The sequence below is a fragment of the Nannospalax galili genome, unplaced genomic scaffold (assembly GCF_000622305.1).
Source record: "Nannospalax galili isolate Female #2095 unplaced genomic scaffold, S.galili_v1.0 scaffold1052, whole genome shotgun sequence".
Classification (NCBI taxonomy): domain Eukaryota; kingdom Metazoa; phylum Chordata; class Mammalia; order Rodentia; family Spalacidae; genus Nannospalax; species Nannospalax galili.
Window position 1 is genome coordinate 174,505 of NW_008330624.1, and position 10,997 is coordinate 185,501.

The window sequence follows — 10,997 nt, forward strand, 5'->3', positions numbered from 1 at the left end:
TTCTCATAAATAAATAAATAGGACAAACTAAGTTACTGTAATTTCCTCATAAATTCACCTGCTGTAATAAGTCCACATGTATACAAATGCAGTTTTATGGACAAAAATGATTCAAATTTAGCATCCACAGCCAATATATTGTAGTTTTAAAAATTCAGTACCTAAAAGCCACATACCAGACCCAAAACTGTCCAAGTGGCAAAAAATCCAACAAATAAAGTAAAAAGTCTTGAAAACTTTACTTTTTCTAACATGAAAGAAATAATCAGTAAGGAAGTCTTTTGAGATCAATTTCAAGAGTTACACAAATATAGTTTCTCAGTTTTTAGTGTATCTTGACGGTGTGCCTATCCATTAACTGCATCTTGCCGAAAATATCCAACATGTTTTTCTAAACAAATTAAACAATTAAACAGCACACCTCATGCCCCTGAAGACCTTCCCTCTTGCTTTGTTTCATTATGTTCTGTGTTTATATAAAACAGGATTATAATACTTTTGCAAAGGTCATGGTAGGATAATACTGATAGTATGGAACCCAAAGAAACATCGTGTTGCTGTGCCTTCTGTGTTTCTTAATTTTTTACTTTTTTGACATTCAATGTTTCAAGAGATAATTCCTGGAATTATTGTTATTTCTAATTATTGTTATTCAACTGAGCATTAGGGCACACTTATCAACACATCTCTCTCCAGAGACATGTTCACTCTGCTTTACAAGGAGAATCCCCTGTGTCTATTTTAAGGAGATAAAAGAAAACAGATAAAACAAAAATTCTTTGGAAAGAATATTTAGAAAACCAATTTCTAACCAGAAAGTACATAAAGTAAAAAATTAAGATTACAACTCATCTTTCTTTTACCAGAGTCACTGACAGCCATGAAGAGAAAATGCCATTAGTCGGTTTTCATAGTATCTATGGTAAGGACTTTTTTTTTTTTTTCTTGGATTTGTAGAAAACAAGAGACACCAAATACTTGGAGCACACAGCTAGGACTAGTCCTTTCTTGTCGATTTCATGTTCTGTCTCAGCAGTTTCCAGCTGAGCTCACCTCTCTCCAAGGGTGTTGACTCTTGATTCTCACTCACGCTTTGGGTGTTTCTCCTTACCAAAACTTCACTTAAGGGGCAGAATATCCAGGCAGTTGCCTCTGCTTGATTTGCTCAGTACTGCCTCAAAAATCTTGACGGTGCTTCTGCTTTCCCTTGCCTTCACATTTCCTTGGTTCCTTTTTCTTTCCTCATGTTCTCTCTCCCTTTCCACCGTTCCCCCTCCTCCTCCTTCCCCATCTGTCTTTCTGCCACTATCTTTAATTTTCTTCAGAATCTTATGTACATTCCAGTACATCGTGGTTTCTTGTTCTCAAATCTTGTTATATAACCGTAACCAGTTGCAGCGTTTTTCTGCAACCCTGCTGTGTTTCCATGGTCTTTAAACTCACCCCTCAATAGTAAGTTGCAGACAGAGAAACATACTCAAAAAAAAAAAAAAGAAAAAAAGTAAAGAAAAATAAAAAGCTTGCAGTTACAGACATTCAGACCTAATGTGAATTGACCTGGGGGCTGTGGCTGCCTGTTGAGATTTTGTCACTTATTGGGACACACAGATTTCTCTCATGTCACTATTTTTTAGATCACAAGTTGCAGAATTTTGGATCAATTTGCTAAGTTTGGCTGGTAACTCTTTCTACTAGCACCCAAGATTACATCATCCCTCAGACCTCCCCAGCTTTAGAGATTTTCTTAAGATTTATCTCTATAGTATGTTCCCCATCATATATAGCCAGATTTGTTTGCAAATTTTCACTTATGCACTATATATACTTATTGTTATGTATGAAAACCACAGGTAAATATAAGCTGAGAAGAGTGTATAATTGTCCTAAAGTAAAACATGGAATACTGATGGTCAGTTAAGTAAAGCTCACAGATCATTTAGGTTTGAGCTCTTCTGTCGTGACCATGTGGCATTAAATAATTGTGCCAAATTTATGCTTTTTTGCTTTTTTACAATCACTGTACACCTTTGGTCATTTAAAGAAATGATACGAGAGTCTCATTTTTAAAGTAAAAAATATTGTTTCATTCAATAAAGGAAAACTATACACTTTGGAAAGTTATGAGTTTGTTTCTTTTACATTATATAAATATTAGTTTTGATGGTTGATTCATTTGTTCAATTATTAATTTTTGTATAGACAAGAATGATTTTAAATATCTTCATAAATAGAAAAATAACACTTAAAACACACTTAAAATGTCATAATCAGAAAAATTAAACCTGTCTTTGTTGTGAAAATGTTTTAAGAATAAAATAGTACTTTGTATTTTAAAGTATTTCTGTTTAGTCTTCATACATATCTGCTCATATATCTTAAAGTAAAAGGTGTGTAATGGCAAATTAATCTTCTGCTGTTTTATATCTTAGACCTATGAAAGGACAACTTTGATCTCAAATAGCTAAATATTAAAGACAGTTATCAGACATTGGATCGGCTTGTTGTGGTTAATAGGCACTTTTTAAACTCAGTACAGTTTGGTAGCTGATTCAGTGTTTCAGGTCTTCCATTGTTATATGATGAAAAAACACATACCAGGGAAAATAGCAATTTATCCTGAACTCTATTTCTTGTTAACTGTATAGACCTGTCAGAACACAAGAAGAAATGAAAAATCGAACATCTGTGAGTGAGTTCATTCTTCTGGGATTAACAGATGATCCAAATCTAAACATTTTGATTTTTATATTTTTATTTCTCACTTACATATTGAGCCTTACTGGAAATCTGACAATTATTACCCTCACTCTGGTAGATTCACACCTCAAAACGCCCATGTATTTCTTCCTTCGCAACTTCTCTTTCCTAGAAATCTCATTCACAACGGTGTGCATTCCTCGGTTCCTGGTGAGCATTGTGACAGGGGATATGGCCATCTCCTATAATTCCTGCATGGCCCAGGTGTTTTTTTTCATACTCCTGGGTTCAACTGAATTTTTCCTTCTGACAGCCATGTCCTATGACCGCTATGTAGCGATCTGTCAGCCCTTACATTACACTACAATAATGAGTAGCAGGGTCTGCATCCAACTGGTGATGAGCTCTTGGCTGGCTGGATTTCTCATCATCTTTCCTCCTGTGATCATGGGACTTCAGCTGGACTTCTGTGACTCAAACATCATTGATCACTTCACCTGTGACTCTTCCCCCATGCTGCTCATCTCCTGCACTGACACGACCTTCCTAGAGCTCTTGGCATTCTTCCTGGCGGTATTCACACTCATGATAACCTTAACTTTGGTGATTCTTTCTTATCTATTCATCATTAAGACAATTCTGAGAATCCCGTCTGCTGAGCAAAGTAAAAAAGCCTTTTCTACCTGTTCCTCACACATGATTGTTGTCTCCATTTCTTATGGAAGCTGCATTTTCATGTATGTCAAAACTTCAGCCAAGGAAGGTGTGGTTTTGACTAAGGGTGTAGCTGTGCTCAACACCTCTGTCGCCCCAATGCTGAATCCTTTTATTTACTCCCTGAGGAACCAACAGGTAAAACGGGCCTTCAAGAATTTGGTCAAAAATTGTATGCCAAATAAAATTTAATGACGAGGAAAATCCATTGCCTCAATATTAAAAAGAACATGGCATGCATTGTAAGAATATTGACCTGGCTTTATTTCTCTACCCACTGCTGCATTCAGTTTCTTTCCCCTGAATGTTTTCCTCGTCTTTTCCACTTTGGTCTCACTTGACACAGTTATCATTTTATAATTGATACACCCTGAAACTTTTCTGAGCATGAGTGATTTTAAGCCACTAAAGTGAGAATGGAGTTTTTAAAAAATGCCAGAATTGATTTTTAGGTTCTCATTGAAGAATTCATACTTTGAGCAATAAGCAAAAGTTAGATAGGGAGGATTGATCGTCAAGCAGCTCTGAGTATTGTTTTCCCAGTGCATAAGTACAGAGTAAAACAAGCTCTCCCATGAGGCTATGTTTCCTCCTTCTGGTGGGTTTCTCCTCTCACTACATCACCAAAGGTCTATTCACAGTAAATAGCTCAGCACGTGCTATTTGAGGCATAGATACTATATCTCCATTGTGGATTCCTTCCTTTATTACTGTAATGCTTGCTGCTTGATATTTTTGTGGCTTCAATCCAAGTTCCTACAAAGATAACTGTTATTCCCACTAGACCCCCCAAACCCTCACCATGAAGCATCTATAATGAACTATTCTCATGGCTGTTTCCTAGCATTTCTGTTGATTTGCTAATACTGAGCTCTGAGTTCATTCACGGTTTCTTTTAAGAAGAACCTGACTTGCCTTAGGATACCTCAAAGCCCCTGTGTTCTTTGCGAATTGTTTAGGCAGTTCAAACCAATATTTGTTCTATCTCTCAAGTAGTACTCAAAATTACTGGCACACTGATGATGTTTTAAATTGTTTTCCAACATTTTTACAGTTAATTTTTTCAAAACATACTAATAGCGTGTAGACTTTGGAGCATGTGTAATTAAGAATACTCAGAGTATCTTGCTATATATTTTTCCTATAAAAGGTTAATTATAGCCCTAAACTTATGAGAATAAAATCTGTTTAGTATTGAAGAAGCAAGAAATGAACAATGAAATCAGTTTACCACCAGCATACTGTTCCATGATAGTTACTCAAATATTCTGTGCTTGGTTTTCCTATCTCCCATTTTAAGAAAACTAGAATTATTCTTTCTAACAAGTGTTTACGGAAGCATGGTTACATAGAGTGAAAATGGGTGAAAAAATAGCTGGACACTATTAGGAATAAAATCTGAGGTTCAAGGACTGCAACCGAAATTGCCAAAGGAACACATTGAAGTTCAAATGTAGTTCAGAAAGACGGTTTTTAACTTTTGCAGAAGGGTACATTAGCTCATTTGGGTAGTGAGCAAGGACACCAGGCAGGAAATTTGTGAGAATTTATCCAACCACAAGAGTGATTGTCCATCAGGGGTCTAAGTTCATAGTCATTGTTCCGGGTTGACAAGTTTTAGAAGAATCTGTCCAAAGAAAATGAAGAAAATGGGAAAGACTGATGGGGCATTCCAGGGTGGGGATGCAGCAAAGCCTTTGTGTAAGCAGAAGCTTCATTGCGTGGGGAGATTACAAGACAGCATGACAAAGGTAACAGTACTGTGAGCATTCTTTTAATAGAATGTATTTGAAATCTTTGTAATCATTTCCCTCAGGATTATGGTACTGGCCTTGAAAACACAACACCAGAGAGCCTGAACTGAAGGACAGTGAATTTCAGGCCAACCTGTCCTACACAGCAAGACACAGAAATATGAAAATTAACAAAGACATCCTGAGATTATGAACATCTATATCCTACATGTAATATTTATATTTGTATTTTTCAGCTAAAAGTTTTACAGATTATACAGTTATGTTTTTGGAAAGTATTTTGCTAAATTTCTAATGATTCTCATTGGAATTGTCAAGAATGCTAGAATCTCTTCTTAAACATCACAGAGCTGGATTTTCTAGCTATTCCATAATTATATGTTCCTTCTTGCTTTGACTGACAATGTTCTTTATTTTTCTAGTAGTCGCTTTGGAATTTCTAAAACTTTAACCAGGTGGTAATATATTTATACATAATATAGCACAAAAAGGGCTGTTAAAGCTATTGACTAGAATTCTATTCAATATACATCTCATTTTTTTCAATATTCACATTAGTACAACCTCCACATTCTTTAATGATATTTAGATTTTAAATTTAATAATTAAATAATATCCCTGGCATAGTAGCCCACACCTTAAATCCCAGTGTTTAGGAGGCAGAGGAGTCAGAGCTCTGTGACTGGTCTACATACCAAGTTCCAGGCCAGCCAGGACTACACAGTGAGATCTTGTCTCAAAAATTAAAACAAAAATAGTAATGCATTCTCAAAGAAATACTTTTAAGTATTTTGACCTGTAGAAAATATTTACATACTAGAGCAAAGTGTTTCTTCAAGCATAACCATACTGATCCTTGATACTTTAGCATGATATGTATGATTCAACATAAAGCCAAAATTGTAATTAATTTATATATGACTATATTATAGAATTCAATTTATAAAAAAGAAGGTGTTTTTCTAAAACTATATATTCAAATAGAAAGGTAAAAGAGAAAAATTAGGAAGGTAGAAAAACAAATGTAAAATAATATACTTAATGTTAATGTTATACTTATTTTTATATCACATACAATTGGTAGAAATCAATTGATAGTTGGTAGATATATATGAATATATTCTTAGGTGAAATTAAACAAAATTCTCACCTCTCAATATCATAACATACCGGAAATGTTTATTCTAATGGTCAATAAGTGAAAATTAGTATAAATCTTTCCAGAGTAATGATGTTAGGAAATGTATTTCCAGTCTCTTCATAATGAAGTGCCAGAACTTAGGCGACCTGAGACATTCAGTTTCAAGGAGTCTCACCCTAGAAGTCTTTGAGTGAAACAAACTAGATTGTGTTAAGTTTCTTGGATTTACAAATCCAATTTTTTCCAATATTCCTTTTTCTACTTTCTCTGCCTCTCCTTTCTGCACCTCCCACAGTGCGTATTTGGAACATGGGCACAAATCCTAAAAGGCCTTCAGACGCTTTCTTCCTTTTGGCTCTTCTTTCCTATCTCTCCTCTGACTGTATGCTTTCAATGGTCTCATCTTCAATATTGGTGATCTTTATTTCCTTTTGGTTCCTGAAACAGGCTGTTGAAGCCCTCTAAGAATTTTCATACTAAGAAAGCACTCTTTGGGTTTAGAGAGATGGCTCAGCAGTTAAGATACCTTTTTGTTCTTCTTGAGGACCCGGGTTCTATTCCCAGCACCCACATGGAGGCTAATGACCATCCAGTTCCAGGGAATCTGTTACCGTTCTGGCTTCCACAGGCATTGCAATATACAGGTGCATTTATACATATGCAGGCTATACACTCATAAAATAATGTAAAAAATAATAAACTTAAAAAATGAAAAGCATTCTTTTCAGATTCAGATTTTATATTTGATTTATTTCTAAAAATTTTACTAGCTTACTGATATCGTCCAGTTATAAATCCCTTTTTTTTGTTTCTCTGTCATTTTCTTGAGTTCTTTGAGCATAGGCAGTTGATTTACAGCCATGATTTAGTATCACCATGATCTGTATTTCTGAGCATCCGTTCCCATCACTTCCATTTTCCTCACTCAGTAAGTCCCCAGTGAATAGGCCATGCATTCTCTTTACTTCATTATGCATTTATTTTTATTTTATGTGTGTAAATGTTTCATCTGCATGAAAGTGTACCCATGTTGTGCAATGTTCATGGAGGTCAGAAGTGGACATTGAATACCCTAGAAGTGAAAGATGAGTGCTAGTCATCATGTTATTTCTGTGAACTGACCCCAGGTCTTCTGCAAGAACGGCCAGTATTCTGAAAAGCTGACTATCATTCCATGCCCCCCCATCACATTTTTCTCTTTCTTTCTTTCTTTCTTTCTTTCTTTCTTTCTTTCTTTCTTTCTTTCTTTCTCTTTCTCTTTCTTTTTCCATAAGTCATGTTATTGTTTTTGAAAACTACACATTTTGAAAGTGGAAATAAGATTCTTTCCGCTCACCAAGTATTGTTGCTGATGTTAATTGAGGGCTAGAATCATACACTTAAAGATTTTTCTAAGCTATTTTGGCATGTCATAAGTCATCACTATGGTCTCTATTTTGTTATCACAATAGTCAGCCAGTGACCTGATATTTCTTAATTGTTTGTTACCGAAAGGAAAAATAAGTAGAACTTTCCCGGCCAGCCTTTACTCCATTCCCTCAGGAAATCTCCACACTCGTGAAAATGAGTAACCAAAATAAATGCACAACGCAGTATTTTAAATTGTGTGTTGCCCCTTGGGACCAGCAAAACACACCAGGAATTGAGGTTGCTGTGCCCACACCTATCATAATGGTAGATAATGGAGGGTGAGGTACAAGACCCACAGCCGAATATTCTTATACCAAAATTTAGAGATCTCCTCTCTGAAAAAAATAATTTGTTGATTCTTTGAGAATTTCATACAATGTTATTCAGTCATATTCAGATCCCCTCCATCCCTACCATACCACAACCCACAACTTCATGTCTCCAATTATTATTTTTCTTTGTTAATGTCTTTAGAGTCTCGTTTGTTTTCTCAGATGCTCTTGGGTGTGGATCCATCCCTTGAAGTCTGGTCAACCTACCAGATGTCACATCCTTACAGAATATCGGCTCTCCCCCTCCAGCAGCTATCAATTGCCAATAGGCCCTCGGCTATGACTGGCAAGTTTTCTCCACCTCCCTTTTCCATTCTGCTTTTTTTCTCCTGGCCTTAGCTTGCACAGATCTTGTGCATCTAGAGTTTAAAAAAATGATTCTATCAATCTTGCTAGCTTAATGGTTTCTTACATAGAGGTACTAATGTTTTCAGCACCGTGCTCTATTATTTTTTACTTACAAAGGAGAAGTTTTAAATTCTGATGGTATACAGTCATATCATTTTTCTTTTTGTGAAGTTTTCATGAAGCAATAACTCCAGTAAAATGAATATTGGTATTCTCCAAGCAGATCTTTTCTTAGATTTGGTTCAATATTCTTTCTTTAACATGTATCTGAATTTAAAAAGAAAGCTGCCATAAAGAAAATTAAAAAGCACATTGGCCAATTGCAGGTTTCTATATTAATCAACATCTGCTGCATAAGAAAACTTCTCTGGTGAGAGTTTCAGCCTATATATAGTGGTTGAATGAAGATGTGTCACTTAGGGCTAAGCAATTTACAGACACCTATTCTCTACATTTGACCAGGTTTGGAACTCTGCAATAGTCTTGATCTGTTGCAAAAAGAAGCTTCTTTGGTCAGGCATGAAAGGTGTACCTGTCTGTAAATATGAGGATGCATATTTAAACTACAGTAAGAAATTACATTTGTCTAGGGATATGGTGAAAGTGGGTTTCTCTCTAGGATCTACGACATTTCCAGCCATGTGTATTTGGCCATGTTTGCAGTACCAACACGAGTTCCCTCCCATTGTGTGGGCCTTAACTCCAAGCAGATAGCTGCTGATTACTCTCAAGATAAAGTGCCACAAATTCACCAATAGAGATATTTTGTTGGGCTAGTCATTGTTTATTAGGCTTTACAGATGGGTAAGACTATTGATTGGTTTTTGTCTCCTTTGGCAGCTTGTAGAGTATACTCTGATACCATGAGAGAGAACAAGGGACAACAAAGTGTCTGTCCCTGAACAGCACAGCTATTTCAAACCTCTGCTTTCCAAGGCTCAGGGATCACTGTGGAAGAGGAGGCAGAAAGATGTAAGAGCCACAGGGGGTGGATGGATGATCAGAAGGAAAGAGAGTCCTCCAGACAGCTGGTCAGTTAATCATATGTACTCATAGCAATGGTGACAACATGCACAAGACCTATTCAAGCTTAACCCAGAAAAAACCCCAGCACAGACGTGAGGAAGTGGGTGAGAAATCCCAACCCAAAGGAACTTTTGGCAGTTGATGGCTGCTGGGAGAGGGAAAGACAGCATCGTAGAGGAATGGGGCTCTTGGTTGACCTACACTGAAGGACATTTGGGGATACAGATCAAACTCTCTAGTGCATCTATACACACACACACACACACACACACACACACACACACATATATATATATATGTATATCTCGGTCTCTCTCGTGTGTGTGTGTGTGTTTGTGTGTGTGTGTGTGTGTGTATTAAGTTGGTTGGGCAGGGAGGCAGTGGGAAAAGGTACAGACAGAAGAGGGTATCTAAACACTTTCAAACTGTATAGTATGAAAATCACAAAAATTCAATAAAAAAGAAAATTAATTTATAAATAAAACTTAAAAACAGCAAATGCTGACAAGGATATGGTGGGTGTATGAGGAATCTTTACACATTGCTGATGAGACTGTAAATCAGTCTGGCCATAATAGAAGTTAATTTGAAGATTCCTTAAAAAAAAAAACAAAATTTGAATGAACATGTGATTCAGCATTACAACTCCTAGGTATTTGCCTGAGGGAAACTAGCCACCATTCAACAGAGACACCTGCATATCTTGGCTCTATCTACGTTAGCAAAGTCACAGAATAAGTCTAGATGCCCGTCAACAGATGAGTGGGTGAAGAAAATGTCATCTATGTGCACAATGGAATATTATTTAGTCATAAAGCTTTTTTGAAAATTAAATCGTTTTCAAGAAAATGGATAGAACTGAACGCCCATTAAATGAAGTGACATAATCCAGACTCAGAAAGAGAAAATCCCATGTTTTCTCCCATGTGCAGGATCTAGTTTGTTTTGTTTTAAGTAAGACTTTAAGGTCGAAAGATGACTATCTGAGAAAAAGACAAGACAGTGGGAGAGGAAAAGAGACAAAAAAGGGTAATGAGAAATAAATGTGATCGAACTATATTATATACATGTGTAGCAGTGCCATGATGAAACTCCTTCTGTACAAATAATATATGCTTCTGGTTTTTTTTTTTTTGGTTTACTTATTAATATTTCATGTGTACGAGTGTTATGCCTGCAGGGATGTAAGTGCACCACTGGTGTGTAAATCCCACAGAAGCCAGAAGAGGGCAGACTATTCCCTGGAACTGGAGTTGCCAACATGGAGTAGCCACCATGTGGGGACTGGGCTTCAAATTCAGATCTTCTGGAAGAGTAGCCAGTGCTTTTACCGCTGAGCCATCACTCTAGCCCCATGCTTATGAATTTTTTAACTATTTATTTAATAACCACAAAATTAGAAGAAGCATTTCATTGCAACAGCATTGACATATTCCATAACCTGATTTTTAAGAAACAAAAATAGAAAAGAGAGCAAAAAATGGTTGGGAGTTAATGAGTCTATCTGCTATTCAGGAATTCTGTGACTAATGTTAATACATGAGTGAGATAGCTTCCTCAGCTGGGCTCAGCCTG

General features: G+C 36.3%; 1 protein-coding gene across 1 annotated transcript; it reads left to right on the forward strand.

Moving 5' to 3' along the window:
• Positions 1–2,655: 2,655 nt before the first annotated feature.
• Positions 2,656–3,603, forward strand: LOC103748265 (olfactory receptor 6C76-like). Its single transcript, XM_008850860.3, has one exon. The coding sequence runs from the start codon at positions 2,668–2,670 to the stop codon at positions 3,601–3,603; it is 936 nt and encodes a 311-aa protein (XP_008849082.1). The 5' UTR covers positions 2,656–2,667.
• Positions 3,604–10,997: the final 7,394 nt, after the last annotated feature.

Excerpts from the sequence above, each read along its gene's own strand:
- LOC103748265 (XM_008850860.3), top strand. The coding sequence starts at position 2,668 with ATGAAAAATCGAACATCTGTGAGTGAGTTCATTCTTCTGGGATTAACA.